Here is a 27,116-nt window from a genome sequence, read left to right on the forward strand (position 1 = left end):
AGATCTGTCCCAACCAGAGCACTCAGCAAGGCAGCAGCCACCCAACCTCACTCAAACACAGCCATGTGCTCCATAGCCTAAAAGCTCCAGAACATCAGGAGCTGAGCTCACACCAGAACTGCTGCTGGGTCAAAGGGGCAGGAGGAAAGGGGAACAGAGCACTCAAATCCACTCAGGTTTGAACCTACAGGATCCAGGTCTGTTATTTTCCCCAGACATGCCTCAGGCATATTTCCATCAAATCACACCTGTATGGGACAAAGCAGGTGCCAAGTAGCAGGGCACACAAAGCTCGTGCAGGAGGATGGATTTGTTCTGCTCTTGCAGTGTCAGCCTACTGGAGTAGGATCATGCCAGTGCTGGAGTTTGTGATGAGACTCCTCTCTCTGAAGGTGCAGACCATTAGGGTATTAAGATGTTGTATTTTAAATTACATGCACTTCTAGCATGAAATCATCAGCATTACCAATGTAACACTGAAGAGCAACAGAGCTGCTTTCAGCCCATCACTGACAGCACAAGTGCACTTTACTCAGCACTGATCACTGAGAGCTTTGGCTGCCTCATCACATGCATCCTGCTGCTCCAGCATGCCCCATGGCCAGGCAGGAGGACATGGCTCTGTGGACAGAGGACATGATGGTGGCTTGGCACAAGTCCCACATGGGAAGCAGGGATTTTACCAGGTGTCAGGAAACACTGGGATCCAGCTCCCTGGTGAAACAGGAGGAATTATTCATGCTGTTGTTTTCCATGCTGGGGAAATGGACACAACCATTTCAGCTCAAGCAAGATGCCTGTGATGAACAGCTCATGAGCACAAGTGTCAAGGCAAAATGGGATTAAAAAAATGTAAAGCACAGCAGGAGCCAGCAGCCTGTGTTTTGTTTGACAATAGCATCCAAGGTGCCACTGGTGAACTGGCTACACATACTGGAAACCATTGTCCCAACCATGTATCACATCTGGGCTGCAAGGAAAGACCAGGAGCAGCTAGATGTGGTCCAGAAGAATCCTACTTGAGTTTTGGGGTGGAAGACATCAGAAGCCCAGAGGTGGACACAGCTTTTCACAGTACTTCAATCCAGAGCACCAGGGCCCAGTGTTGGGAGATGGGAACTGCCTGGAAGAGCTGCACAACCCTGGCCCAGGAAAAGGCTGCAGTCAGCAGGGTCTGTGCATCCCCCCTCCACCTCCTGGGCCTTTGGGACAGAGGCTCAAGGAAGCTGTCCAAGGAGAGGGCTGCTGTGTGGGATGCCATTATGCTGGAGTTTGGGTAAAACCTGTACAAAGCCAACAATCTGCACCGCTGCTGAGTAAAGAAAATTTGTTTGTTCCTCTCAGCAGCTGCAGGACCTCCCAGCTCTCCTGTGTTGCAGAGCCATGGCCGTGTGTGGCTCACCCACTGGAGGCTACCCCAGAGGAGAGAGCAAAGGCAACCCCAGCTCACACTGGACACCTTCCCAACAGCTTCTGCTGTGGTTTCATCTGGGCTGGGACACATTGCTGGGAGCTGCTGAACGAAGCAAAACGCTTCCCTTAGTGAGAGTCACCTCCAAAACGATCCAGCAATGCCACATCAGCCTTGGCAAGACAGAGGCAGTGCAGAGCTCTCCCCCAGCCACACAGCTGGGCCAGCCATGGTCCTGCAAAGCCCACGCCAGCACGGAGCAGTCCCAAATGTGTGTGCTGGCAAACATCCGGCCCCTGCACACGCATGTGACACCAGCCACCCCTGGCTGGGAGAAAAAGAAACCCTCCACACATGTTTCTGGACTAAAACTGTCTCAACTGTGCCTCCAGAAAGCTTTCCAGGAAAGATCTTCAGCCAGATTAGATAAACATGTTTGAAATGCAGCTCGCTTGAAAACACCCAGTGGTGTGCTACCCAAAGGATACTCAATTGAAATGCAAAACCCTCCTGTTGAGGTAATAGATAAAGGTTAAGTGAATTGTGCAGGGAGGTTCAATTGGTACCTACAGGTCCTCAGGGTATCATCCCCATACACCACAAAGCAAATCATCTGCAGGGAGGGGACATGGACTAGTAGGATGCACAAGGATGGAGAGAAGAGCTCGGATCCCATCCTGGCTGTGAGATCATCCTTCTGGCAAAGATCTGAGTGCAGGAACACAGCATCCTTCAGGCAGTGGTACCCTCTGCTCAAAACTAATTTCATTTTTTTGGATCCTCAGCTTTACCCCAGGAAAAACAGTGACACTAATACACCTGCATTACCAGTCCTAGTTTCTAACAAGGGTCTCTCAATGCACTTTTTTGTCTTGGGGTGTCCCCAGGTATTGAATTTGCAGGCAGTCCTGACGAGGGGAGAGAGAATGATGAGGAGGACTCCATCTTATCAGAAGGCTAATTAATTACTTTATTATACCATATTATTCTATACATCTAAAACTGAACCTGCCAAGCAACTCAACTCTGCACACAACTCGTGACTGTCACCCAACAGTCCCAACACACACACACCCCTGGCCCTGACAGGCCAAGGAAACAAAACACCATCACTGTGGGTAAACAATCTCCATACTGCATTCTCCTTTTGCACAAACACAGGCACAGCAAATGATAAGAATTGTGTTTTCTTTCTCTGAGGTTCAGAGAATGTGAAACCCAGAAATATTCTTGGGAAGAATTGTGCCTTGCTTTTCTCTGTGAGGAGAAATTTGGGGCTGCAACCAGGACTCGGCCATTGCTGGACTCCAGCCTGAGCACATGCAGAGCATTTCAGGGTGACAAATAAAATCAACAAAGCCATATCCAGGACAGACTTCTGAGCAACTCTATGAAGTCAGTCTCTGCTGTCTGAAGCTCTGCAGAGTAAGTTTTCAATCCTGTGGGATTGGCAGGAAGCAAAGAACTCTCCACACCTCTGGTAAAGGACACCCAGCCCCATGGTAGCCACTCCCTTCAAAGGCTGCCACAGCATTAATGCAGTGATGTGGCAGCAGACTCAGCACGGACTGGGAATGTCTTTGGGACTATTCTCCAGAGCCAGAAGTGCTAACTAGAATTCACTGCTTTAATGCCTCAGTGCCAGCTCCACAGGCTCACCTGGGGACACTCCAGCACCCAGCACCACTTGGGTGCTGCAGAGCAACCCTGCAAGCTGGGGAGACCAGGCAGCACATCTCCTGCCCTGCCTGCCAGGCCAGGCTGCCTACATCTTGAAACAATCCAAAAATCCCGGTCTCCTTGCCTCACGACATCGCTTGGGAATGCGGCCTCAACCACAAAGCCTTCAGCTGCTGCACAGCCCCAGATTCCTGCTGAGTGCACAGGCACCTCTCTCACCTACAGCCCTGCTGGGGAAAGCACAATGCAGTGCTCCACATGCCCAACCCTGGGGGAGATCCATGCTTCCACCCACCCCAAACTGCCCCCATCCCGCCATGCCCAGTGTGCAGCTCCTGGGCACCAGCTCCTCTGAAATAAAAGAGCTCTGGACAAAGGACATAGAGGGAAAAGGAGAGGATCCATTTCACTTTGTACCCAAGAGTTTACCAATCTCTGAGACACCACAGGATATGAGTAATCCCAAAGCTGCTTGCAACCAAACCAGGAGCTAAAAGCATGGGAATGGGATTCGGGAGAGGGCTCTGTGCAAGTATAAGGTTTCCTGGTTTGGAAAGCAAGCCCAGCACTCTGGTGCTTTTGCAGCCTGTAGCCCAGCCCCATTCTCCAGCCAGGCCCCAGGAGCATTATTCTGCAGACTTGCTTCCAGGAGCACTTCAGCAAAATTCACCCTGGGTCAGCTCAGCCAGATGTGCAAGCCAATTTCTTTAATGCTCTGCACCTGGAACAGCAGTTTAGAGGAGCTGCAATTCCTCTCCAGTGCCCAGGACAGCAAAACCCAGAGCACCCAAACTGCATCCATCCTTTCTCCCCAAAAGGGACCCATCCTCTTCCTCTTCTTCCCTGCCAGCAGGAGGCCTCAGATCTACCCCAGCTATGGAGGGGGAAAACCTGGCTTAGAGGAAGCAAAACTAAGACCCAGAAGTACCAAGATGTGATGGAAGCAGCCAGCTGCAAAAACTGGCCCAGCCAGCTGTTTCTGGCAGAGGACATGACTGGCCAGCATCTGTTTGGCCTCTCAAAGCAGAGTGGAGCTCCCATGCTCCTATGCCAGAGACAGGAGCTCACAGCTGTCCCAGCTCCACCATGGAACCAGCTCTTGCTGGGGCTGCACAAGGAGTGTGCAGGTCTCAGACCTGGGACAGGAGCTGAATGAATTTACACCACCAGCTCAGCACTGAAGGAGACAGAGAGCTTTGTAACACACTGCTGAACATTTGCTCCCTGTCCATTTCCATTCATAGCTAGCAAAGATGCCATGCTCCCTGGGAAGGCACTCCTCCTGGGAAGCCTGCTCCTCCTGGCTCCCCAAACCTGCAGGGCCCTTGCAGCACCCCAGCAGTTCCCTGAGGGAAGGCCCTGGGAGCAGCCACACATTGCACTTCCCTGCAAACAGAGTCCAGGGATACAGCTGGGAGAGAGCAAGGTGCCCTGGCCAGAGATGCCTTAGTCCCCACCTCTAATTTGAGGTGAACAGCAGGAGTAGCCTAAATATATCCCCGGGCTGCAGCACTTCAGATTCAGACTGAAAGACCAGGATTAAGAGACCCTTTCACCACTTTTTAATTCAGCTACCAGCTCTGGGTGTGCCAGCTAACTAACAGACCTCAGCAAAGCAAGGTGGCAGTGACAGCTTTTAGCCCCCTCAAATCCATTCTCAATACATGGCCACCCCACATATCCACACTGTGACCTTCATCTTCTGCCCCTGCCACTGCTCAGACCACTGAAGAAACAAATTGTCCAGCAGCAATACAGGCTGTTGCTCTTTGATGAGAAACCACTAAGGAAAAGGAGGATTTGGATGAGCTGATGCACTCACTCCCAGCTCTGTAAAACCTCTGTAACAAGGCAAGGCAGGCACAGGCAGAGCTGCCACTGCATCCCCCAGCTGCATGTTTAGCTGCTGCTAACCCCAAGCAAAACCACCAAACCAGAGCCACAGCTTGGAAGGTGACTTGGCTCCCTGCAAGCCCAGGGGCAGAGCTAGGGGCCACAAGAAAGACAGTCCCCAGAGGAAAAAGAGCAGAAGAGACTGAGAAGCTCACACTCAGGGCTGATTTATCACCTTTTCTCTGAGAAAGACAATCAGGCCACAGCAGAAGTGTGGTGTCAATGGCAACCATGGGCACATCTTCAGAAAACACCATGACCTGTGCTCCATCCTAAGGACAGCAGGGATGGTGTTAGGGCTTGGGGTCCTGGCCTCTCACAGGTTTCAATATCACACTCTCAGAAAGCATTATCAAGCAGGTCTTGTCTTTAGGAGCAACTAAAACATCACTGTCTGCAGGCAGCAATTCCTTCAGTTGCCAAGTCCTCGGGAATGGCTCCAGCAATTGGGCTTTGCTTTTAGTCACTCTTGGATCAAAGAGCAGCAAACTCTGCGTTCAAGCCCTGGCTTGCTTCCAAAGGCTGGGCAATGAAATCACTGAGCTAGAGCATCCTGAGCTTGCTGGTCCAGAGGACTTGACAAGCCCTCTGTCAGAACAAGGCTCCAGTGCCTGCAGGCAGGTTTAACTCCTCATGTGCTGTGTGTGCACTGCTCAGCACCAGCTCAGCCCATGCAGCCCTGGCAGCACTCCCTACAAGGGAGAAGCACTCCAGACACTGAAGTGCTGCTGCTGCTCAGGACTGCAACTCTGCCCTGAGAGCCTTTCCTCCCTGCTGCAGCCAGGCACAGCTTACACAGCCCCTCTGCCCACATGCTACCTAGGGCCCAATGGGCTTGGCATATCTCTCCTGTTCTCCCTCATCCCCACCCACAATTGTCATCCTAAGCTATTAGCAGCACTTTGCTTGCCTGCAGTGCCTGGGCTCCTTCCAACCCAGCCTTCACTGCAAACAGCCACATCTCCAGAGCAGCAAGCCAGCCCTCTCCAGAGCAGGAGAGCCACAAAGATCAGCAGGCAGTAAAACCACTTACCTGGCCTCCTGTCCTGGCCTCTCTGCCACCACTGGATCAGCCAAGCACTTCGTTCCTTGATCCCATCTTCTGCTCCCCATGCTCTGCAGCCCACAGGACACAGACTGCCACGGAGCAAGCAGAGCACACCAGCATCTGCTCTTTGTCCCTGTGAGGCTCCCAGTGAGCACAGGGCCCCATACAGACCTCCCATTCATGTCTCCAGCAAGCCATGTGTTTCCTGGCACAGCTCATTATGAGCACGCTCATATAAAAGCAGATTTTTGGCATGCCAGAACAGGGAACAAGGACACATGGGTCAGCTTTTCCTCTGTGCTGGTCACAAGCACAGAGCCAGCAGGCTCACTTGCACCAGCTGAAGCCATAGAAGCAAGCAAGGAAAATCATGAATGCTCAGTAACGTGAGGAACCCCCCCTGCCTCCTGGGCAGGCCCCTGGAGCCACAAAAAGCAGCAGCTGGGAGCATGCCTGCTCCACACACAGCTCTTCCACTGCTGGAGCAGCAGCCAAGCCAAACACCCAGAGATATTTTGCATCCCCAAATTATTTCCAGCCAGAGCGATCCTCCATGCGAGAGGTTCCAGTCCAGAGAGCCTCTCAGATGGGCAGGCTTGCAATAAACCAGCAGGCCAGATGGAAATGGTTTGATTCAGGCAAGGGGCTCTGAACACAGAGAACAGCACAACATCTGGAAAGTCTTTGGGCACTCATCATATAAGGTTTTTAAAACTACATCTTTTCCTGTCCCAGTTAAAGTAAAATCAAAAACTCACTCTGCACCCAGGAAAGCAATCATGGGCACAGAGCAGCATTTCCAAGAAATGCTCTGCTAGAGTGGCTCTATGAGGCAGGAGAAACTGGACCAGCACACAGGAGCTCCAGGTCATAGTGTGGTGGATCTAGATGACTGGGAACTTGGGAAAACATCATCTGTGATTGTATCACACACCTGGATCCAGCAGCTCTGCTGTGAGAGTGTGGGTCTGCCCACATGGGCACTGAACCTCTGCCTTTGGGGCAGTTCACTCCAGATTTGCAAGAGACATGATGCCTGCACACCAACACTGAGCTGGCTCCAGGTGTCCCACACCACCTCTCTCTGCTGCTTTCTGTGTGGAACACCACCAAGCAAATACTGAGAAACCAATTCTGCCCTGCAAAGAAAGCTTTAGAATGAAAAAAAAAAAAAAAAAAACCACAACAAAACAAAAAAATTAAAAAAAAAAAGAAAGGGGAAAAAGCAGCAACCACTTAGCAATTAGCCTCCCAAAAACTGCTGAGAGACACTGCAAGTTTTGGGGTGTCCCTATCCTTCCAGGATCCCATACATGGGAATGGCCAAGGCCAGTTTCTGAGCAGTTATCACAAGAAACCAGAACAAGAAGCCACTGGTGTTTGAGCAGTGAATCAATTGCTGGAGCAGACACCAAGGCAGCACTGCCAGGGATGTGCTGGGATGCAGCTGGCCCTGGGAAGAGCTCACTGCCACACACAGCAGGGCAGCCTCTGCTGCACACAGACCCTTGCCAAGGCAGGCAGGTACTGCTCACACATCTGCTGCAGGCCATCAGAACTGACAAAAAGGCTCAGCACAAGGACACTGAGCCCAGGAAACCAGCTGCAGACTCCTGGCAGCTGCCAGCACATCAGGACCTCATTCACTTGCCCAGCTCAAACTCGTTTGGGGCTCCCTGCCTCTGTTCCTCATGCTGCCCTTCCTACTTCCCCAGCCCAGACCTTCTGAATCTCAGTCCTCTCCCCAGCCACACATCCCACAGGCTTGCTTCTTCCAAGACCATCCCAAGCTCAGTTTCCTAACTCTGCCATAACCTTTACACCAGCAGGTAGCAGAGACCCTGCCTTTCTGTGTGCTCAAAGCCAGGCAGCAGCCACTCCAAAGCAGCAGAATGTGATGGTGCCCTCTGAAGATGCCCTCACCTGCAGGGACAGGTGGCTGGGGAGTGAGGGAAGAACGAGCTGCTACTCTGGCAATGAACAAGAACAGCAAGCAGGGGTGCCACTCTGCAGCCACAGAGCAATGGGAGTGTTTTGGGAGGTTCCTACTCATTCCCAAGCCAAGCAGGACTGCTGTCAACCCCCCTGCAGGCTGGGCTGATCTTGTGGGGCAGACACCAGGTTGCACAGTTTGTCCCCAGGGCTGTGGGATTTGCTAGTGGTCCTTAAGGAGAACGTGTCTGGGCTGAACTGAGAGCTGAGCTTTGTGCCAGCTTCTCCCAGCATCTCACTCAAACAGAAAAAACTGGAGCAAGAGAGGGAACTCCCCATGGTAGCCAAGCTCCTTGGCTCCCTGAAACTGCTGGGGCTGCTGAACCAGAACAACTGGCCTTGGAGCTGCAGGAGCTGCCTGTCTGCCCTGGGAGCACACTGACACTGCTCCAAGCCATGCTCTGCTGTGCCCGCGCTCCTGGCACCTGCTGCAAGAGGGGACACGGGCACCTCCAGAGGACACTGCACCAGGGAAACAGTGCCATTCTTCTGGGTCACTGGGTGGCACCAGGCCCCTCAGAGAAGTCCAGATATCCTTTCTGAGCAGCCAGCCCAGAGAACCAGCCCAAGAAGCCATGAGTGCAGTGCAGCGGAGCTGGGAGAGGAAGAGGGCAGAGATGGCAGCCAGATCACTGCTCCTCCTGCCCAAACACTCAGGGCACAGCTGGTGCTGGCAGCACCACTTGGCCCCTGGCCCATGGAAAAGGAAGGGTTGGCTGAGTAAGTGCTGCTTGCTGGGCACCACAGGCAGTGGTGGCCATGGGATCCCCAGGCCAACATCTTTGTAGCAGATAAAGAGAGACAGGGGGACAAGTGGGACAGGAGCTGGGAAGCCCAGCAGCACAGGAGCTGGGAATCCTGCTGGCTCAAGGAAACCATCTTTCATGGGACATCAGCCAAAGACTCCTGAACAGACACTGCCAAGACCCAGTGAGACACACAAATGTTTCAAGGGAGACTCAGCACCACTGACAGACCTGCTGCACCCACCAGTCTTGCCAACCCACTCTGCCAGGCTTGCTCTGAGCCCTTGAGCAATTCCCTGCTTTCCTCACAAACACCTGATGTGTGCTGCTGGCAGGAGCCACAGGGATCTGAAGGCTAAGCCCCCTGGCCAGCACAGCAGAGGTACTCCCACTGAAGGAAAGACAGCAGAAAGATGCCAAGTGGAACCAGGATGAGCCACATGCTCCCTGTGCAGTGGCCTTGAAGGATGGTGCTCCCCCCACAATTTAAGCATGGGCCATGTAAGAATGAAAATGTCTCTACTAAGCAGAACTCCTGCTGGCAGAGGAGAGCCCAGGTGGTGTTGGACAGGCAGGCAGGTCCTGCCAGCCAGGCAGGGCTGTGACAGGGCTGGCTCATCACTCCTTGCCCTGGGACTGGCAGTGAGGACAGGCTCTGTGAGCTCAGAGCTCACCCCAGGGCAGCTGGGGCCAGCACCTCCAGGTATCACCCCAGGGACAGGTGTCACCCCAGGGCAGCTGGGGCCAGCACCTCCAGGTATCACACCAGCTCCTGCCAATCCATCCTCACATCCCTGCACTCAGGCTGAGGGCCAAAGGCTGACGTTGTTGCTGCCATCCCAAGCCCAGCCAGGAGGGATTCCCCCAGAACAGCACTCTGTGTGTGTGTGTGGATGGAGCTCCTGGCCAGGGCTCTGTGTTATTCCTGTTCCAGCTGAAACACCATTCCAGATGGGGGGAAAAAGCAGAAGAAGCTCCATAAAACTGTCTGGCACTTCCCCTCAGCAAACAGGAGCCCCAGCCAGGCGCTCCAGAGAATGGAAGCTCAGGCTGTAAAGACAAAAGGGGGTGGGGGTGGGAAGAGGCCAGGGCAAGGGAAGCAGAGCAGAGAGGAGCAGCATGCACACGAGGCCTGCAAGCAGAGCCAGCTGCTTCAGCAATGCACCATCAGAGACAGAGCTGCTGCTCAGAGCCAGCTCCCCTCTCCCATGAAGAGAGCTCGCAAGGCTGCACTGGGCATGGAGCACTCCTGCCTGCAAGCCCTCCTTGTCCTCCCAGGACTGTTTGCTGGAGAATGAAGCTTATTTATGCCACTGAAAGAGCCTGAGTGAGCTGCTTCTCTGCGTGCTGCCACCAAACCCACTGGAAGGAAGAAAACACCCCCAGTACCACCCAAACCTGTGCTTCCCTCTGGCTGTGCTTGTCTGGACATCTTGCAAATCTTGCTTGCTCAGGGGGCCAAGTCAGAGGGTTACAACCTTACCCAGCACATGGCTCAGCAGCAAACCCCACAAACACCCCGAGAGCCACAGAGCAGAGCCAGCGGGGACAGAAGCTGCACTCAAAAATTCCCATCTACACCACTGCAAATGCCCTCTCCATTTTGCTGACAGCTCCATGTTTACACCATCTGTATGGACTTCAAGCCCACCCATAAGTAACTTGCTGGTCCCAAACAAGACTCTGTGAGCTGGGGACAAAGGGACAGCTGCACTTCTGAGCCTTGCGTGCAGGGAAACAGACAGGGAGCTTATTTATATCCCAAGCTCTGCTCTAGGATAAATATTTTAAATCTCTCTCCAGGTCACGTCAGTATATTTACAGCTAAGTTTCCCTTAGTTCTGTGCCTGTAGAGACTCAGATGGATTTGCCATGAAGATCCAGCTGGCCAAGCTCTCCAGACAGCTTACAGCTCATGGGAGAAATGGTTCATCCAGTGCCATGCTCTTGAAAACGACACCCATGCTCTGGCAACTGCTGCAGGGATTCAGTCGTGGGCTCCTTCCTGCTGCAGCCCACCCACAAGCATGCACCCAGCCACTCTGCCTTCCCAGGAACAGGGAGAACTCGTGGAGGCTGGGAAATGCCACCACACAACACCAGACTGGGGCAATCCCACTGCTGGGCTCCCCATGGAGCACGGCTGCACTGTGGGTCTCGCTCAAGGTGAATCTCTGGAGCATCTTGCTTCACCGTTTGGTTGACCAAAGGTAAAAACCTGCTTGTTCTCCTCCTACAGGAAGGAAAGAAGCTCCCAGGAGAGGCAATCACTTTTCCTAGCAGCCACCACAGTGCTGCAAGGTAAAAATTGCTGTGAAAGGCACTGAGGAGACACCTGAAATGGGCTCTGCAAGGTTGGGGTTTGAGCTCTGGCTGCCTCTGAAGCTTCAGGAGGATGGACTGGGTTCACAGGGATTTCTGTGCCAACCCAAATGATTCAGGAACACTCCTTCACAAACACTGCCTGCTGTGCACTGCATGTCCATTTTCCATCCGTGTGCCACTGGCTTCTTTCTGGCTACAAAGCACCACCCACAACTCCCCATATCTGTCTCCAGCTCTGCAGATTTCTCCTAGATCCTCCTCTTTGCATTGCTAGAAAGCTGAAGATCAGCCCCATCTCACAACCATCATTTACAACTGTGCAGGGAAGCGCTGTTGTCCAGGACTCACCTCCTGGGAAAAACATCACCAGGGAGGCTGGACCTGCACTGTCACCTCTGGAAGCAAAGAGGGCACAGAAAAGAACAGTTCCTTGTTTATTTTCATTAAAGCCATTTATGAATCTATATTAAAAGCCACAAAAATAGGAAAGCAGATGGAGAAGCTAATATTTCTTCTGCTCATGCAATATTAATTAAGAGGTAGCTTCTCTATGAGACATTGCTACATTATCTCAGCTAAAAATGGAAAAAAGTCCCTGAGTGGGAAGACTATGCAGCAGGGCACTTTCTGGAATATTTTACAAATCAATAGCTAGGCAGAATATTTGCTACAGATAAATCTAAGGCAAAGCCCCCGTGTCAAATTAAAGAAAAGCTTGGCTATCACACACTCACTGAAAGAGAAATTCCTCCTAACCAGATCTCCTTGAAAAGTAAGTGCTTTTCTCCATTGCAGCAGAAAAGCTGATTTCCAATACATCTGCAGGACAAATAGTTCTTGCTGGACAGTCAGTAAGAGTATCAGTACAAAGCCACCAGAACAAAGAGTACCTGGGCACCCTCAGCAACCAAATGGCAGGGAAGCACACAAACAGTGGCAAGAGACACTCAACAAGCAGGTCCTGGGGAGCACAAAGCTGTGCTGAGATACCTGCAGGTGCCTGGCTGCTCAGTGAGGCCACCCAGCAACCCAGGGGTAATGGATTGCTCCATCAAACCCATGGCAGGCCTTTGTCTGCAGGAGTGCATCTGCAGCCAGTGAGAGGAGGCAGGCCAAAATCCCAGCAAGGCCACAGAAACAGAACACGATGGTGAAGGATGCCCAGGATGACAGCCTTTTGTTATTTCCTTGCCAAAATGTTAACCACTCAGATGAATGCTTTCTGCTTCAGGCCACGTGGCTTTGAGACTTTTCTCCAGCTGAGCAGAAGAATCCTTATCCAGAAAGTCCTGTGATTTCCAAGGACCAGCTGAACATCTCAGCAGCCCTGCCCCAGCCCAGCCCTGATTCCTCATCACCTGCTGTGAACTGGAGGCCAGGCTCAAGGAGACAAAGGCAATCTCAAGATGGCAGGAGGAAGCCACAGCCACACCTGGGAAAGCAGCAGTGCCCAGAGGCAGGCACTGGAGAGAAACCAAGCAACAGCAGAGTCTGAGAAGGGGGCGTGTGGCAAGCCATGGCAGGTCTGGATACAGAAGAGGAATCAGGAAGAGGTGGAGATGGGAGGCACAACTGGAAAAGGAACAGCTGCACTTGAGCCAGAAAAAGGCAGTAAATAGAGACAGGACAAGGGCAGGAGGGTCAGTGCTGGCAAGCAGCTCCTCCACTCACACATCAGAAGCACACACACAGCGTGCAGGGAGAGCCAGCAGGAGTTAACTCAGAAGATGAAAAAAAAATCAGATGTGTTGCCTTTGTCACTCAGCTTTTGCTTGGAATCTGGTGGACAAAGAACTGCTTGAACTTGGCTGGAGGAAATAATGATCACAGAACAAGATCTGACTGCTGCAGAAGGAGTCTCAGCCCAGGAACTACAGTCCCATAGCACCTGCCAGGTGCTCAGGTGTGTGCCAGGCTCATGGTGTTTACAGCAGGCCATACGGATGGAGAGGAACAAAGAACATCAAGTAACTCATGAGAAGCTTTGGATTTTTTTCATCCAAGACAATTTGTACAATTCTTGCAACTGCTGAGAGAGACTTCTGGTGCTGGTCCCTCTGCAAAGGCAACTGCACAACTTGACCTCAGCAGCACAAACCCATCTATGCTCCCAAGAATGGTTAAGGAGAACTGGATGCACTGCCCTTTGTGACACCCTACAAGGTTTTATTTTCTCTGCTCTTGTCTTTGCTAGGAAAGACAAAATCCATAATTTTTTCTCCAGTTAATGTTTCCCAGTGATCCAGGCAGTGCCAGCAACCTCCACAGAGCCAGCAGCATGGAGCAGCTCCGTGCCACAGGAGTGCTGGGCTGCCCCAGCAGAGCCAGGACACACACCAAGGCACGCTGCAGTGCAGCAATAAAGGCACTTGCAAGCAGCAGCTTGTCCTGCCCTTAACCATTTGGACAGCCACTGCATGGTTTGAATCAAAGGCTTCCTTTGTGCTCCCAAAGAAGCCAATGAGCAACTGCAAGGAGGAGAGAGTTTATAGCAGGTCTTAAGCAATACCGTGCCTATCTTGTGCCAGCATCACTCACAGAAAGGACAGCCCCCCTTCCCACCCAGAGGCACACAGAGCCTCCCCTCTGCAGCCAGAATGGGACCTGGCCTCCACATGCCATGGCTCTGGGGACAGCCCTGTCTGGCTTTTTTCTGGAGTGACAGAGGGCAGAGCCAACCTGCCCAAATCGACAGCAGGAGGCTGCAGTCCTGGCTGCTCTTCAGGGTGGCCTGAGCTGCATCAAAATGTAAAATCCTGCTGCTGGGACAAACCTCGTTTCACAACAGCATCACAGGAGAGGAAAAGTCCCAAAGCCTTATTATCTTAGAGCTACAAACATCTCAGGTGTTAGCACCAAGATCTGAGCCCAGCGCTCACTCTTGGACACTGCTCTCTCACCTAGGAACTGAACACAGGTCAAGCAGGGGCTGAAATACAAAGAGCCTTGTAATCCTCACCTAAACCCCAGCCCCTTTCTGCCCTGGGTCCCAGCACAGACAGCAGCTCCATGTCATTGCTTCCTCCCAGCTTGAAACACCTTGTTTTCCAGAGAGGGAAGGCTCATGCCCTGAAATCAAATGTGTCACACCACCTTCCAGACAGGAATCTGCTGGTATCAGTTTTCTTCATTCATCATCCTGCACAATAGGACCATCAACCCAAGCCATCCCAGCCTCCCAGAGGTGCAGACCACCTGATAGTGGTGGATTCAATTCATGGATGCTCAGGGGCCCTGTGCACGCTCCAGGTCACAGGTGCCAAAATCCCTTCCTGCTCCATTCCAGTCAGAGCCTAATTTGACAAGGAGGAGACACACCACTGGCATCCCACTGGCAAGCACCATCTCACAGGAGGAATCATCACCTAAAACCAGCCATGCCTGCTCTCCTGACACACAACCTGTGTGTACCCCCTGTGCAGGGGACAGCAGTTCACGAGTGCTCCTCACTGTTCATCCTGAATTCCACAGCTGGACTCTGCTTCCATTCTGCTCTCGGAGGCACCTGAACACCTCAGCATTCATCTGCTCACTTCCAGCAGAAATGTTTTAATTACAACAAGGGCCTTGCCCTGGATGGCACTTACAATTTTTAAGGATTAGAATGCATTCTCCAAAGAGGCCCTTGCAGAACAATTTCAGAAGGTCAAAATGAGAGAATAGAGGATGGATTTTTGAAAGCTGATCAAATAAAAGGAGCAGCCCCAGGCGGTAACAGTCTGCAAAGAGTATCAAAATAGCGCCCACCCATCAACTTTCCCAAACTGCTAAGACAAGCAAGCTTGGGAAAAGTCAGAGCTGAGCAGGCACACCGAAACTGCTCGTCCCAGGCACACAGATCAGGCTTTCAGAAACTTGCAAACCACTCTGAAGTGCCCCCCTTGCCTCTCTCTCTTTGCTGATCAGACAGCGTCTATTAGTCACCTCTCAAAGCACAGGTAAGCAGCCTATTCTGTGACCAGACAGAGACTGCTTCCCTGAAAAAGACAAGGCTTAAGTTAAGACTAGAAGTACTGCACAGGTCAGCCTTTTAAGCTCAGGAAAAACATTTCTGTATTAAGTTTAAAAAAGAGCTGGCAAGAGTGAGAAACTGAGCCGAAGCAGCAGTCAATGAAAAGCACATGCACTGCAGACCTGGCTGCCAACACAAATTGATGCTTTAAAACAAAGACCACTTGTGTTTTGGCTTGAAGATCTTCCACAGCTACTCAGCAAGAGCTGCACAGATTAAAAGGAGACACAGGTAAACATAGAACAGTGCTTACTGCCAACTATTTCCCTGGAACAAAGGAATGACCAGAAATGGAGTCCTTGCCTTGACTGGGTGGCACGGGTTCATCCTCACTGTGCTGTCCCATGCCAAAGAAGGCAGAGACAACAGGAAATTCTGGACAAACCTATTCAGCCTCTATTTAAGCAGCACCTGGATCTAGAGCCTGAACCTGGAGAGCTGCAGCTGCTTAAAACACTGAATATGCCTCCAACCTCAAGAGCCCACAGGAGCTTCACTACAGTCAGCCTTCACTCTTCTTCTTCACCCATTTCCAGAAGAGACCCTCAACAACTGTTCTTCCAGCTCTCCACTCCCTGAGACTACAGACACCTGTGTGCCTCCTGAAAAGCAAGATTCTGGTCTAGCTCCCAAACCAACCCACATCCATACGTGCCTTGCAAGCCTCTTTTCCTTCCTACTGCTTGCATATTCAGAAGGCACAGGAAGACTGAAACAGGAGATGGTCTTCTGCACAAAGATGATCCTTCCTTCAGACTGGTCCTTTTTTAGGCACACCAGCTGTCCACTCTAAACCAAATGGCAAAGTCAACAGCTCCCACTGCAATGCAAAGGTGGATTTGCTGGTCCTGTGTGACTTCAGAGGGGACCTGACGCTGCTCCTTCCTGTAACACCCAACAGCAGCGCAGGAAAGCAGCCACTGTGATAGGCAAGAAAAAGGAGAAAGCTGACAGCTCATCAAGACAGCACAGCAGATCCTGACAGGGTCTGGTAGGATGGTGGTGGAAGTGCAGGACTCTGAACAGGCCACATCCTCCAGAATCAAAAATCTGTGTGCTTGCCTCCATATGCTGTGGTTCAGCAGTGTCAGCATTAGGAAGCAAGGAAAAAAACTTTCTAGAAGAGCCCAGGGCCCCTGACCTTACAAGCAACTCCCTCTGAACAGCCTCCCAGAAACCAGAGCCCAAGGTTTCTGGACTGCTGAAAGCTCACACGGACATCAGGAACAAGATGTGACCCATGTGCTCCATGACCCCCTCCACACCATGACAGAGCCCAGGGAATGGCCACTGCTCTAGCAGCAGCCACATGAAAAGCCTGAAAACCTTCAGCATCCCCACCCCTTCCTCATCAGGTCTCCCCCAGAGAACAAATCCTTCTGTGTCCAGCAGTGTGATTGCTTTTTTCAGGCAAGGCAGCACACAAGGTATGCTGCAGGCACAGCACAGCCTTTTAACCCCTCTGTGCAACACAACATCTGCTCTTCCAACAAACTAAAAGCATTTTTAAGTAGCTCTGGGATGCCACCTCCCAGTATCATCCAGGCAAGGAGCAAGACATGGAATCAGGCCGCCCACCTTGGCACCTCTGCCATGCTGAAACACACTGAGCCCAGGAAACAACACGTTACCAGCTGCCAAATTATCATTTCTCCATCTCTCTTCCTGCTCTTCTCACAGACATGGTTAATTTCTTGTAAGGGTGGAAGACACTGCAGTTGCCCTTCTCCCACCTCAGACATTATCAGCCTTCTCCAGCAGGTACTGCCATGCCAAAGGTGGGGCTGCCTCTTTCCCTTACACAGCAAAATCCACTGTGCTGGTTCACAGCCTTTGCAAACCCCACCAAACCCAAAGGTAACACCCTGTGCAACTTAAGCCTCATCAAGAAGAAAGTTCGTGTGCGTCTGCCAAGCATCTTGCTAGTCTTGCTGCCCTCCAGGCCTCCAAAGAGCTGCCTGTCCCAGCCCCTGAGACCAACACTTCATGTTAGGAGAATGAGAACTGTTCCTTGGGGTCTGCACAAACAATTGCATGTCCTCCAACCCCAGGGGAATTTCCCTCCAAACACCACAGCAGCAACTGCCTTCACAAAGAGCACGTTTGTACCCAGGTCTGTCCACTTCTAAATAAGCATTTGTTCCAAGTTCCCAAATATCGAAAGCAGTGGAAACACCCACTGCTAATGTGAAATATTTTGCATTCCAGGCCTGAGAGGTATGCTTGAAAATGTTCAGAGAGGAAAGAGTGTTTATTCACTGGGAAGAGGTGTACTAGGTCCTGCTATTTACTTTAGTCCACGTGTGCTTGCTGGAATACAGCTTTGATCTTTGCAACTTAAATAGCAGATGAATTGAAACGAACGCAAGAAAAATATTAGTGTAAAGATCCTCCAGTAAATACCTGTAACCAGACCCCACAGCCTTCAGATCCTTTTGAAGTGCCTTATCACTTACAGCCAAACTGGCCCTCATGTTCTTGCCCACTGCCTCAAGGTGAGGCTCTTCTCTTCCTACCCCTCTTCCCTCCATTCCCTTTGGGCTCCATGGCCTTCAGAGGAAGTGCAGCCTGCCTTCCCAGGACACACACACACCTCTCTGCTTGGGTGCAGCATGAACCAGCCTTTGGCCAAACAAGGTGGGACTTACCAGCTGAGCAATTAGCAGATGTGAGCTGCCATCCCCCCAGCTCCCTTGAACAAGAGGGATTCAGCAGACTGGGAGGAAACTCGGTTCCCAACCAGCAAGAACATTCATCACCCAGCAGGCAACTGAACACCGGTGCTTGCTGCAGTTCAAACATCTGCCCATCCATCTGCCTTCAGAAGATGGTTTCATTCCAGGTCAATGAAGAGCTCAGAACACATCTTTAGGGATCTTTAAACACGACAGGCCCCTGACCAGTGCCAGCTCCCAGTGGTTCTGCAGCCCACTGTGCAGACACAGAAGTGCCTATGGCCACAACTATGGAGTCGCCGTGCCTTTGAAGCTCCTGCCACTTCGAGGTTCCAGCCTGCCCAGAGCACTGTCTGAACACAGCCAAGTCCCAAGGGGGATCAGATCACTCCTGTTTTCATAAATTTTCTTCTTTAAGACCAGGCTTGCTAGGAAGCATGAGAAAAGCACTGCCATACAGAAACACACAGCTCAACACAGGACATGGAGGCATTTCCAGAACAAAACAGACCTTTTGGTTTTGGGTTTTTTTTTGGTTTTTTTTTTGCTTTAAAGGAAAGTTGACTCAGCAAATATTTCCTCTGCTAGCATTTCAACCACATGTTCCAGCAGAAGTCAGCACACATCTGGCATGCTGCAGTGCCACTGCCAGAAAGATCACAGCTTCTCTGAACAATGGAAGTGGAGGAAGAGAGAGCAGCAGTCCAGGCACTGAGCACTTCTGGAACATGCATGGCAAAGGATCTGCGTGAGCCACGGATACTCCACACCTCCCAGGTCTTTCCCCAGTGCTCTTTCCAAACACCATCCACAGGCAGAGACACAATGCCCTGCAGCCTACAAAACTTCCCAGCAGCCTGTAAAAGCTAGACATCGAACTGCACGTTTTGGCTACACTGGTGGCACCTGAGATTTTTCACAGTGTCTGCGAGATGGACAGCTGCATGTTACTCCCAGTGCTGTAGGATGTGATCCTGCTCAGCAAGAGAAACAAGGATTGGAGCAGTACAGAAGCTCCAGCGACTGCAGAGTGGCAGGAAAGGCAGCACACAGCCCTCACAGGCAGGTTTGCACATCCCAGTGGTAGCGTCCTGGCACACAGGTGAATGCTGTGGCAGGTCCAAAGGGCCCTACGACTTCAGAGCACACACTCCCCCGCCAGAAACAGCCTTCCCAGAGGCTGCCAAGGCGGATGGCAATCACGGTGCTAATCAGCTAAGTAAGTGCTGCTTTTCGTGCTTATCAGCTGTAAATTGGACAATACTTGCCGCCTGGCAGCAGGGCTCAGCCACGGCTCCAGATATGGGCGGGCAGCAGCCCAGTAGATATCTTTCCCTCCGAGGCGGTATTCCACCCAGGTGCTAAACTAAGACTGCTCTTGATTTTACAGCAGAAACTGCAAAGCAAACTCTACAACTGTGCACGGTGAGACAGAAGGGACTGCACACAGCGACTGCCAGGGTTCCTAAGTGAAGAAACGAGGTGATGTGGCATGGGGCAGCCGTGGGACCCTTCAAAGCCGGGCTGGAACACAGCTCACAGCCCCTGTGGCTCTCACGCACAGCCAACACCTTGGGCTCCTCAGGCAAGGAAAATGGTGCTCGGAGGGCAGTGGGGAGAAATACCACGGAGCAGAGCGAGAGGAGGAGAGTTCAGGCGCTGCAGCCGAACACGGTGAAAAGCAGCAGCAGCCAGAAAACCAAGGGGCCGCGGACCTGGGATCGGGCAGGAAGAGTGGCACGGGGGGCGGGGCAGAGCGCTCATCCAGATGCGCTCAGCAAGGGACAAAAACCCCTCGGCGGCCGGCAGGTCAATCTCCATCTCCACGGGCGGCAGCTCACCGCGGGCCCGCTGTTTTTCCTCGGGGCTCCGATCTGAGCGGAATTCATAGGAAAAACCACGCGCTGCTCCGCGCAGCCTGCCCGGTGTCAGCCCTGCCCACGGGGCCGGAGGGGCGCGGGCCGGAGCCGAGCCCCGCTCGAGGGGTCTCCGGGAGCCCTCTCCAGCCCGCGCCGCCCCGGGAGCGCCCGTTCGCCGCCTCCCAGACGGCAAATGTCTGGCGTATTTGCATCCCTGTGGATTTCGGCACGACGCTCCCCCTTCGGAGCGGGCGGGCGGGCAGGGCGAGCCGGCGCACGCCGGGGAAGGAGAGCCGGGCGAGGCGCCCCGGCGGCTCCCGCAGCGCAGCGGGGCAGCGCGGGCCGGGGGCGCGGCCGGCCCGCAGCGGGGAGCGGATGGAGCCTCAGCAGCCCCCGGGTCCGGCGGGACGAGCGGGCCCCATCGCCGCCGGGCTCACGGGAAGCCGGGGGGGCGCGGACCACCGGAGGCTCGGCCCCGGACACGGCCGCTCCTCCTTCACCCCGCCCGGGGCCGGCCGTGGACCCCCGCCCGCCGGCCCCAGCGCGGCCCAGGCACGGAGTCGAGCGGAGGCGCGAAGCTCCGCCACCCCCGCCCCGCCGCCGGGACCCGCGTTCCCTGCCCGGGGGAGGCTGCGGTGGCTGTCCCGGCCCGCACTCACCCAGCACCAGCAGTGCCCGCACCGCCGCCATCCTCCGCGCCGCCGCCATCCCCCGCGCCGGTCAGCGTGCCCGCCGGACCCCAGCCATGCCGCCGCCGCCCCGCCCGCCGCCGCCGGGAGGGGTTCCGGAGGAGGGGCGGCCACCGGAAACCGGGCGGGGTCGGGAGGAGCGGGGTCCCCCCGGCAGCGCCCGGCTCGGCCCCCCGTGCCTCCATCGCGGTGCTCGAGGCTCAGGGCTCGCTGGCGCCATCCCCCGCAGAGCCCCGCCGGGCCGGGGCCGGGGAGGGCCGCGCCGCGCTTCCCCGTACCCCCCTGCTCCTGCCAGCGCCCCCGGGGCCCCGAGCTGCGAGGAGGCGACGCCGCTCCCCTCCCGCCCAGGGGCTCCTTGTAGCTGGGCTGTTTGTTAAACTGGTGGCGAAAGATCCCGGTCTGTACCGCTGTGAATGACCTTGTGGAGGCAGCGGGGCAGCGAGGAGCCAGGAGCACCCTGCTACGGGCAGAGGCTGGGCACACAGTCCCAGTGTACAGCACGCTGCTGCTCCTTGCTGCTCCTCTGCAGGACCCGAGCAGCAAGAGCTGTCTGTCCATCTGCATGGCCCAGACCGGAGCCTCTCTGCCCGACCCAGTGCCTCTGGTGGAACCTGCTGCAGCCCTGCACCACCGGCTCTGGCAGTTGTCACTCTGAACACCAGCTTTCCAGCCGGTTTGTTGAGACTCCAGAATACTGGCTTTGGTACTGTGTGCAAGACTAGCCATCAGACATGGCCCTGAGCACTGCTGGATCCATCACAGAGGATGCTGGAGCCTTTACTCAGCAAAACCTGTGGCACAGGATTGGAGCGTGCTTGCAGCCCTGTGTGGCAGCACCAGCCTGGTGCTGCACCAGAAGCCCCCACCATTGCCACGTCCTGGGAGACCACAGAGCTGCTCCCACAGGGCTTGCAGCTGTGGAACTTCGCCAGTAACCACAAACACCTCACAGGAAAGTCACCACCTCCTGCCACCAAAAGCTGTTCTGGTTTTGGTTGGGGACCAAGCAGCCTCAGAGGAAGTGGTAGCCTATTCAACACTCTCTAGGAAGGAAGTTTTACTTCTACCTGCAAGCTCAGGGCAAGCAAAGCAGCTGATAAGAGAAAGGGTCTCTGTCCCACACACACTAGCAGACTTTGTTCTCCCACTGATACAGAGCCACCTGACCCCAGCTTCAGGGAATTGTTTCTCTTTCCCCAGGAGGGAAAGTGAGCTAAGCACTGCTGATCCAGGTATCATGACTTGTCTGAGGAGCATTTGCCACATCAGTGCTGCAGGCTGTGACTGCATCTCCTGGGTCTGTAATGCCTTTAGTGCCCCAGGAACAAGAGCTGTATCACAAGGTAGCCAGGAAACCACTGTCTGCCCTTGCTGTGCTTACCCAGACTCTGCCTCAGGCTCCCTTGCAGGGAAGGGTGTATCATGCTCAGCCCCACTCTTCCCACAGCCACAGGCTGGGCATCCACGCTCCCCACAGCCTGAGGGGACAGTAAGCAGCATCTGACTGGAGAGAGGAGTGGCAGAAGCCACCTGTGCTGCTGGGCAGGGAGACCACAGAGGGAGCCAGGCCTTCCAGCCACTCCTACCCCCCAGCTGCAGTATAGGGACAAAGGGCCAGAGCTGGAGTTTGTGCAACAGTGGCAGGCAGCAAGGCATACAGCATGAGAAAATTCATTGGGAACTGCATCAGAAGCAGTTAAAAGTCTTTCCACACCAAGCCTGTTGAGCTGCAGGAGTGCACCAGTTCCTGCAGCCAACCAGCATGACATGCAGTTGCATTTGAATTCTCACCCTCAAAGGTCAGGTGCCCATGAGGAGTACAGCCACAGGATCCAACTTCTGCACCAGGGAAAAATGAGGCAGACCCCATCCAACAGACAAACCACCTTACCTGCAGGGAGGAGAGTGTGCCCACAGTTCCTGCAGCAGCAACAGAAGCAGCCTGTGCAGTAATGCAGAGGGAGAGCTTGGCTCAACAGGAAGCTGTAACCTGGGCTAATTCGAGCCACAGCTTTGCAGTCTGGAGCATCTCCAGGAAGGAGACAGCAAGGCTCTTCCCAAGCCAACCCAGCCACCCCCCATCCACACCATCAGTGATCTGTAGCTGCAGTGGTTTGAGCTGGGTTTATTTACTGTTGGCACTGCCAGCTTCCCCCAGGAAAGCACGATGGCATGCATGGATGTGAAACTCACTAATCAATTGCACAACACAACACACGGTGGTGCCGGTCCTGCTCTCCCTGGACCTACCCCCCTCAGCTCACAGCAGGTCTGCAAACAGCACCCACAAAAGATGGACAAAGGCTGCCAGCGCCCTAGTCCTGGCTGAGGAATGGTGAGTGACAGCCAGGGAGGCACCCAACAGTCCAAAGAGAACCAGCCCAGCAGGAAACATTCAGGATTCGCACCTGAATTCAAGCCCTTTTCCCCTCTGAACGCAAATGTCTCTGTAGCAGCATTTCAGTGGCTCTGTTCAGGACAGGCAGCCATTCTCACAGGAAGCAGGCCAGAGGCCACACTGAGCCCCACATATTGTACACAGTCATTCACCTTCTAGACACCATCACCTTGTGATGCTGCCCACCACTGGACCCACCCTGGCCCAGCTCTGCAAGCCCAGTGCAGGTCAGGCCAGCACATCACACAGGCCCACAGGGTTACTGCCTTCATGAGCCCCCACCACGTGCTGCCCATCAAGAGCTTGCTCTAGAGGTCATCTTTGGTGCCAGCTCCAGCCTCAGCTGTGGGGCAGGCGAAGCGCAGGCCAAGCAGGATTTCCCCTGGCAGGACCCTTGCAGGGCAGGCTGGAAAGCCACCCCACAGTCTCTCAGTCTCTCATGGTGTGGCTGAATGGCGGGTGGGGATGTGCTCTGTCTCCTTTGGGTCAGAAGTGCCATCTCCAGCGGGTGCGGCGGCGGAGGGGCCTCACTCGGGCTGGCAGATGAACCAGATCTCGTTGCGGCGCTGAGGGATGCTGGGGTTTTCGTAGGAAGCCACGATGTAGGTTCCCCGCAGCACCGCCTCCCTGGGGCCCAGGAGCTCCCAGAAGACATTGATCTCCCTCAGAATTGTCTCCTCAGTGGTCATCCCATAGAAAACCCTGCAGCAGCAGCAGCAAAGGGAACAGTGTAAACAACAAAGCCAGCACATTGGCACAGCCAGAGCTCCCATTCCTCTGCCTAATGAACCCCAACAGCCATGCAGGGAGTTTGTACATCTCTGCTGAGCTGAGAAAACACCTCTGAGGCTGGGGTCACCTGGTTATAACCCGGAGCGGTGCCCTCTCGGTGATGTGGATGTCAGGGTCCGTGGGAACAGGGGGGTTTTGCTGGAACTCTCCTGGGAGATAATAGGCAGTTAGGACCTCACGCTCCAGCTCGGTGCCCTCTTTGGTCAGGTGGATTTCGTTGAGTACTGGGACTGTCATGCCCAGATGGCAACCTGGAAAGAGGCAGGCAGGCAGTGAGACAGGTGTGTTGTTAGCAGCAGCAGCAGCAGCAGCCCTCCTCCCCACTCCAGATGGACAATGGCAAAGCCCTTCCAGCCCCTGCCTGCACACACCTACAGAGTTCTCCTTGCAGATGTAGCGCATGAGCTTCATGAAGCTCAGGGAGATGCTCTGCTCATACATGGGCTCCCCCATGGTGACACAGGCCCACTTCCCCGCTGGGTACTGCCGCTCCTCGTAGGCCGCCTCTTCGCACTGCAACAGGCCACAGACAAGCCAGGTCAGGGTGGAGCACGCTGACAACACTGCAGCAGCTGGCTGGGAAACCAACACTGACAGGCAAGAAGCGGGGAAACACGAGCCTGCCAAAAGGAGAGCCCCTGCTAGGCAGTGGTTGGCAGAGCAGGACAAAGAAGGTGAGGGGAGCTGGCATCACACGCGCCTCAGACAAGGGTACTTATGGGCGCTGGGCAAAGGTCAGCAGAAGTCAGCAAAAGGGAAGGCACAGACAAGGGACAGGGTGCAAGGGGGTCTGGAGGCTCCTGGCATGCACAAGGAATGCAGCACATCCTCAGCAAAGGGCACAGGTCTTTCAGTTCCTCTTCGGTCCGGCCTACTCACAAGGATGTTCCTGATTCCAGGCACCCAAAGGCCTCCAGTAAGGCTGATGGTGTTCTCAGGCCTTTTCCCTGGAACACTGCATGCACAGAGGATAACAGAAACATCCCTACCCAGTAGAAGGGAAAATCTGGCAGAAGAGCTCTAGCATCCAGAAGAGTTGTGAAGACTGGAATAAAACTCCTCAGATCCTTCTCCCATACTAAGAAGTGACAGGAGGAAGAAGAGACATGAACCCAATTCCAGCTGTGGAATTTTGTGGCATGAATCAAAACCTCTATTGTCCAGTACTCTGAACAAACCTGACACAGAAGGGGGGCAATGGGAAATTGCATCTGGGTATGTTCATAGTTCAGCTCCTGGCATGTCTGTGGCCACAGGTAACCTAAACAGGCACTGGGAAGTTGTAGCCAGCACCTCTCTTCCTACTCTCAGCTTGTTCTTCATCCAGATCAAAGTGGTCATGAAACAACCTTGTTCCACGGAGCTCAAGGCATCTTCCCAAACTTCTTGCTTCCATAGCTGTGATGGCAGTGATGGAGACAGGAAGCTGTGACAAGACCCAGCACTGGGTGCAGCCTCCCTGTGCCTCCACCCAAATCAGGTGGCTACCCTGAAAGCCAAAGCAAAGGCAGAAGGAAGGCAGCAGGCCTGCTTGTGTGCATCAGTGGGATGCCAGTAAGAAGAGCACCCCAAAATACTGTGGGCATTCCCCCTCTAGCTGGGGCCACGCCTGCCATTGTCCCACCAAGCAAAGCAGAGCAGAGCAAGAGCGTTTTCCAAGCAAGGAAATCACCAATCCCTCTACTTCATCTGCCATACCACCTGCAATAAACTAATCAACCCAGGGAAGTCACAGCACCTGGTTGTGCCACAGCCTGATCCTTCCACTAAGCACCACCACTCTGGATGACACTTGTCCAAAAGAAATAAGGAAGATGCTTCATGCAGACACAGCAGCAACAGGTCCCTGCAATGTGAGCTGGGGAACTGAGCCCTGACTGAGCTGGGGGCCGAGTGCTGACAGGGCACAATGATGTAGGTGGCATAATAATTCACTTGCCTCCAAGAGGATGAGGGCTTGTAGCACTGATAGGAAAAGCAACTGAATCCTACTGATCTGCCTGAGCCTGGCAAACGTGTCCCTAAGAGCCCCAGCTCCAAAGTCCCCTCAGCGCTGATGTCAGGCAGTGGTTCTTCTCACTCAGCCTCACACGCCAAAAATCCTCCTCAGGCACAGATAGGATGCCAACAACAACAGAAGCTCTTCAGTTCCCACAAAGTCTTGGGGCCCCATTCCTGCTTGGGACTGGCACAGGCAGAGAAAAGGCCAGATTAAATCCCTGGGACCCAGAACACGGAAAGAGGGAGTGTGGTGAAGCCCCAGTTCCAAGCTGCACAAGCCACATGCTCAGACATGTTTTACAGGGCGTGCTGGATCTCAGCCCAGAAGAAATTGGTTAACCACTACTCATATAGAGGACAATTGACAGATGTCTTCTTGGTAGAAAGCCCAGCTAGGCCTGCAGAGACACAAGAACCAGTCTGACAAGCAGTTATTTCTCAAAGCACAGAAGCACCCTTATGTGCAAGAGATGAAAGTAAGTGTGCAACATAGCCAGCACAAAGAGAAATCTTCAGGCAGAAGACACCATGTTTGGATTGGTGGTTGAGATAAATAACTACATACGCTCTCATCTGACAGCCAGGGTCACAGGCCCTGTGTTCCCCACAGACACATCTTTATCTTGTGCCAGCTGAATTCTCCAGCTCAGCCAGCCAACATAACCAGCACAAACACAAAGCCAGCAGGACTTCGAGCTATGCAACAAGGTGTGTGGAGAACGGCAGGGAGCAGGCTCTGAACTGAAAGTTCACTTTCTTAGATGTGCCCACCCCAGCAAGAGGACAGGCTGGTAAAGGAGGCAGATGGAAGTCAGAAGACCAGAGAAAGCAGCACGACTTGTCCAATTTTACAATAAAGGCCGGGAAGCTGAGCGTTGCCATTACTCTACGCTGGAGGAGGTGCAGAAATGCCGGAATACTGCACCGATCCAGAGGTGCCATCCCGGCCGCGGTGCTGCAGAAGCCCCGGCGAGGCTGGTGCGCGCCCGCCGACACGAGGCCCTTCCCCGCCGGGGAGAGGCTCCTCCATGGCCCCGGGCCGGCGGCAGCCCCGAGGCGGCCCCACCGCGGGCGGGCAGCGCTGTGCGGAGAGGGTCGGGCCTCACCTTCCCGTGCTGCGATAGGGACACGTACGGCACGGGCTCGCGAGCGTGCCTGTGCCGGGCCATCTGGGCGATCGGGCCTGCCATGTCTGCAAGGCAAAGCACACGAGAGACGAGGCTCGCCCCGGCCGCGGCGCAGAAGGGGTCCCGGTCCGTGCCGTGACAGCCCCGGCAGGCCCGGCGCTCACCTCGGGGCAGGCTCACTCTGTGCGTGCTGGCCACGGCCTCCCAGTGGGCGAACAGCCGTCCCTCCCCCTCCGCGCCGTCCTCGTTGTCGCTGCCGTCTCCGTCGGGCTCCTCGCCCAGCCGCTCCAGGTCCTCCAGCGTGATCCGCGCCATCGCGTCCGCCGGGAACGGGCCGGGGACCGCCCCGGGGCGGCACAGCGCGGCCCGGCGCGGCGGAGAGCGCCCCCTGGCGCTCCGGCGGACCGAGTCCGCGCTGTCCCCCCGGCAGGCGGCGCACGCCCCCGCCCCGCCCGCCCCGTCCCCCTC

The 27,116-nt window shown here is 54.3% G+C and overlaps 2 protein-coding genes across 3 annotated transcripts in view; both read right to left on the reverse strand.

Moving 5' to 3' along the window:
- The window catches only part of PTK7 (protein tyrosine kinase 7 (inactive)), a 35,186-nt gene extending 14,730 nt beyond the window's left edge, over positions 1-20,456 (reverse strand). For both annotated transcript variants that reach the window (XM_054629443.2, XM_077176150.1), the window contains exon 1: positions 20,301-20,456. In XM_054629443.2, coding sequence (XP_054485418.2) covers positions 20,301-20,349 — 49 coding nt within the window. In that variant the 5' untranslated portion in view covers positions 20,350-20,456. The remainder of the gene's footprint in view (positions 1-20,300) is intronic.
- A 1,984-nt stretch (positions 20,457-22,440) lies between these two features.
- LOC129118635 (heme-binding protein 1-like) lies at positions 22,441-27,106 on the reverse strand. Its single transcript, XM_054630093.2, has 5 exons — positions 26,813-27,106; positions 26,628-26,713; positions 23,892-24,033; positions 23,588-23,771; positions 22,441-23,430 (listed from the first exon to the last, which is right to left on the reverse strand). Exons 1-5 carry the CDS (start codon positions 26,961-26,963, stop codon positions 23,256-23,258), a joined length of 738 nt encoding a protein of 245 aa, XP_054486068.2. The 5' UTR covers positions 26,964-27,106; the 3' UTR covers positions 22,441-23,255.
- Positions 27,107-27,116: the final 10 nt, after the last annotated feature.

The sequence above is a fragment of the Agelaius phoeniceus genome, chromosome 3 (assembly GCF_051311805.1).
Source record: "Agelaius phoeniceus isolate bAgePho1 chromosome 3, bAgePho1.hap1, whole genome shotgun sequence".
In the NCBI taxonomy this organism is placed as follows: domain Eukaryota; kingdom Metazoa; phylum Chordata; class Aves; order Passeriformes; family Icteridae; genus Agelaius; species Agelaius phoeniceus.

Excerpts from the sequence above, each read along its gene's own strand:
- LOC129118635 (XM_054630093.2), bottom strand. The coding sequence starts at position 26,963 with ATGGCGCGGATCACGCTGGAGGACCTGGAGCGGCTGGGCGAGGAGCCC. Across the intron at positions 26,714-26,812 it reads CAGAGTGAGCCTGCCCCGAG|ACATGGCAGGCCCGATCGCC; the intron begins GTGAGCGCCGGG and ends TTTGCCTTGCAG. Across the intron at positions 23,772-23,891 it reads CTGCAAGGAGAACTCTGTAG|GTTGCCATCTGGGCATGACA; the intron begins GTGTGTGCAGGC and ends GCCTCTTTCCAG.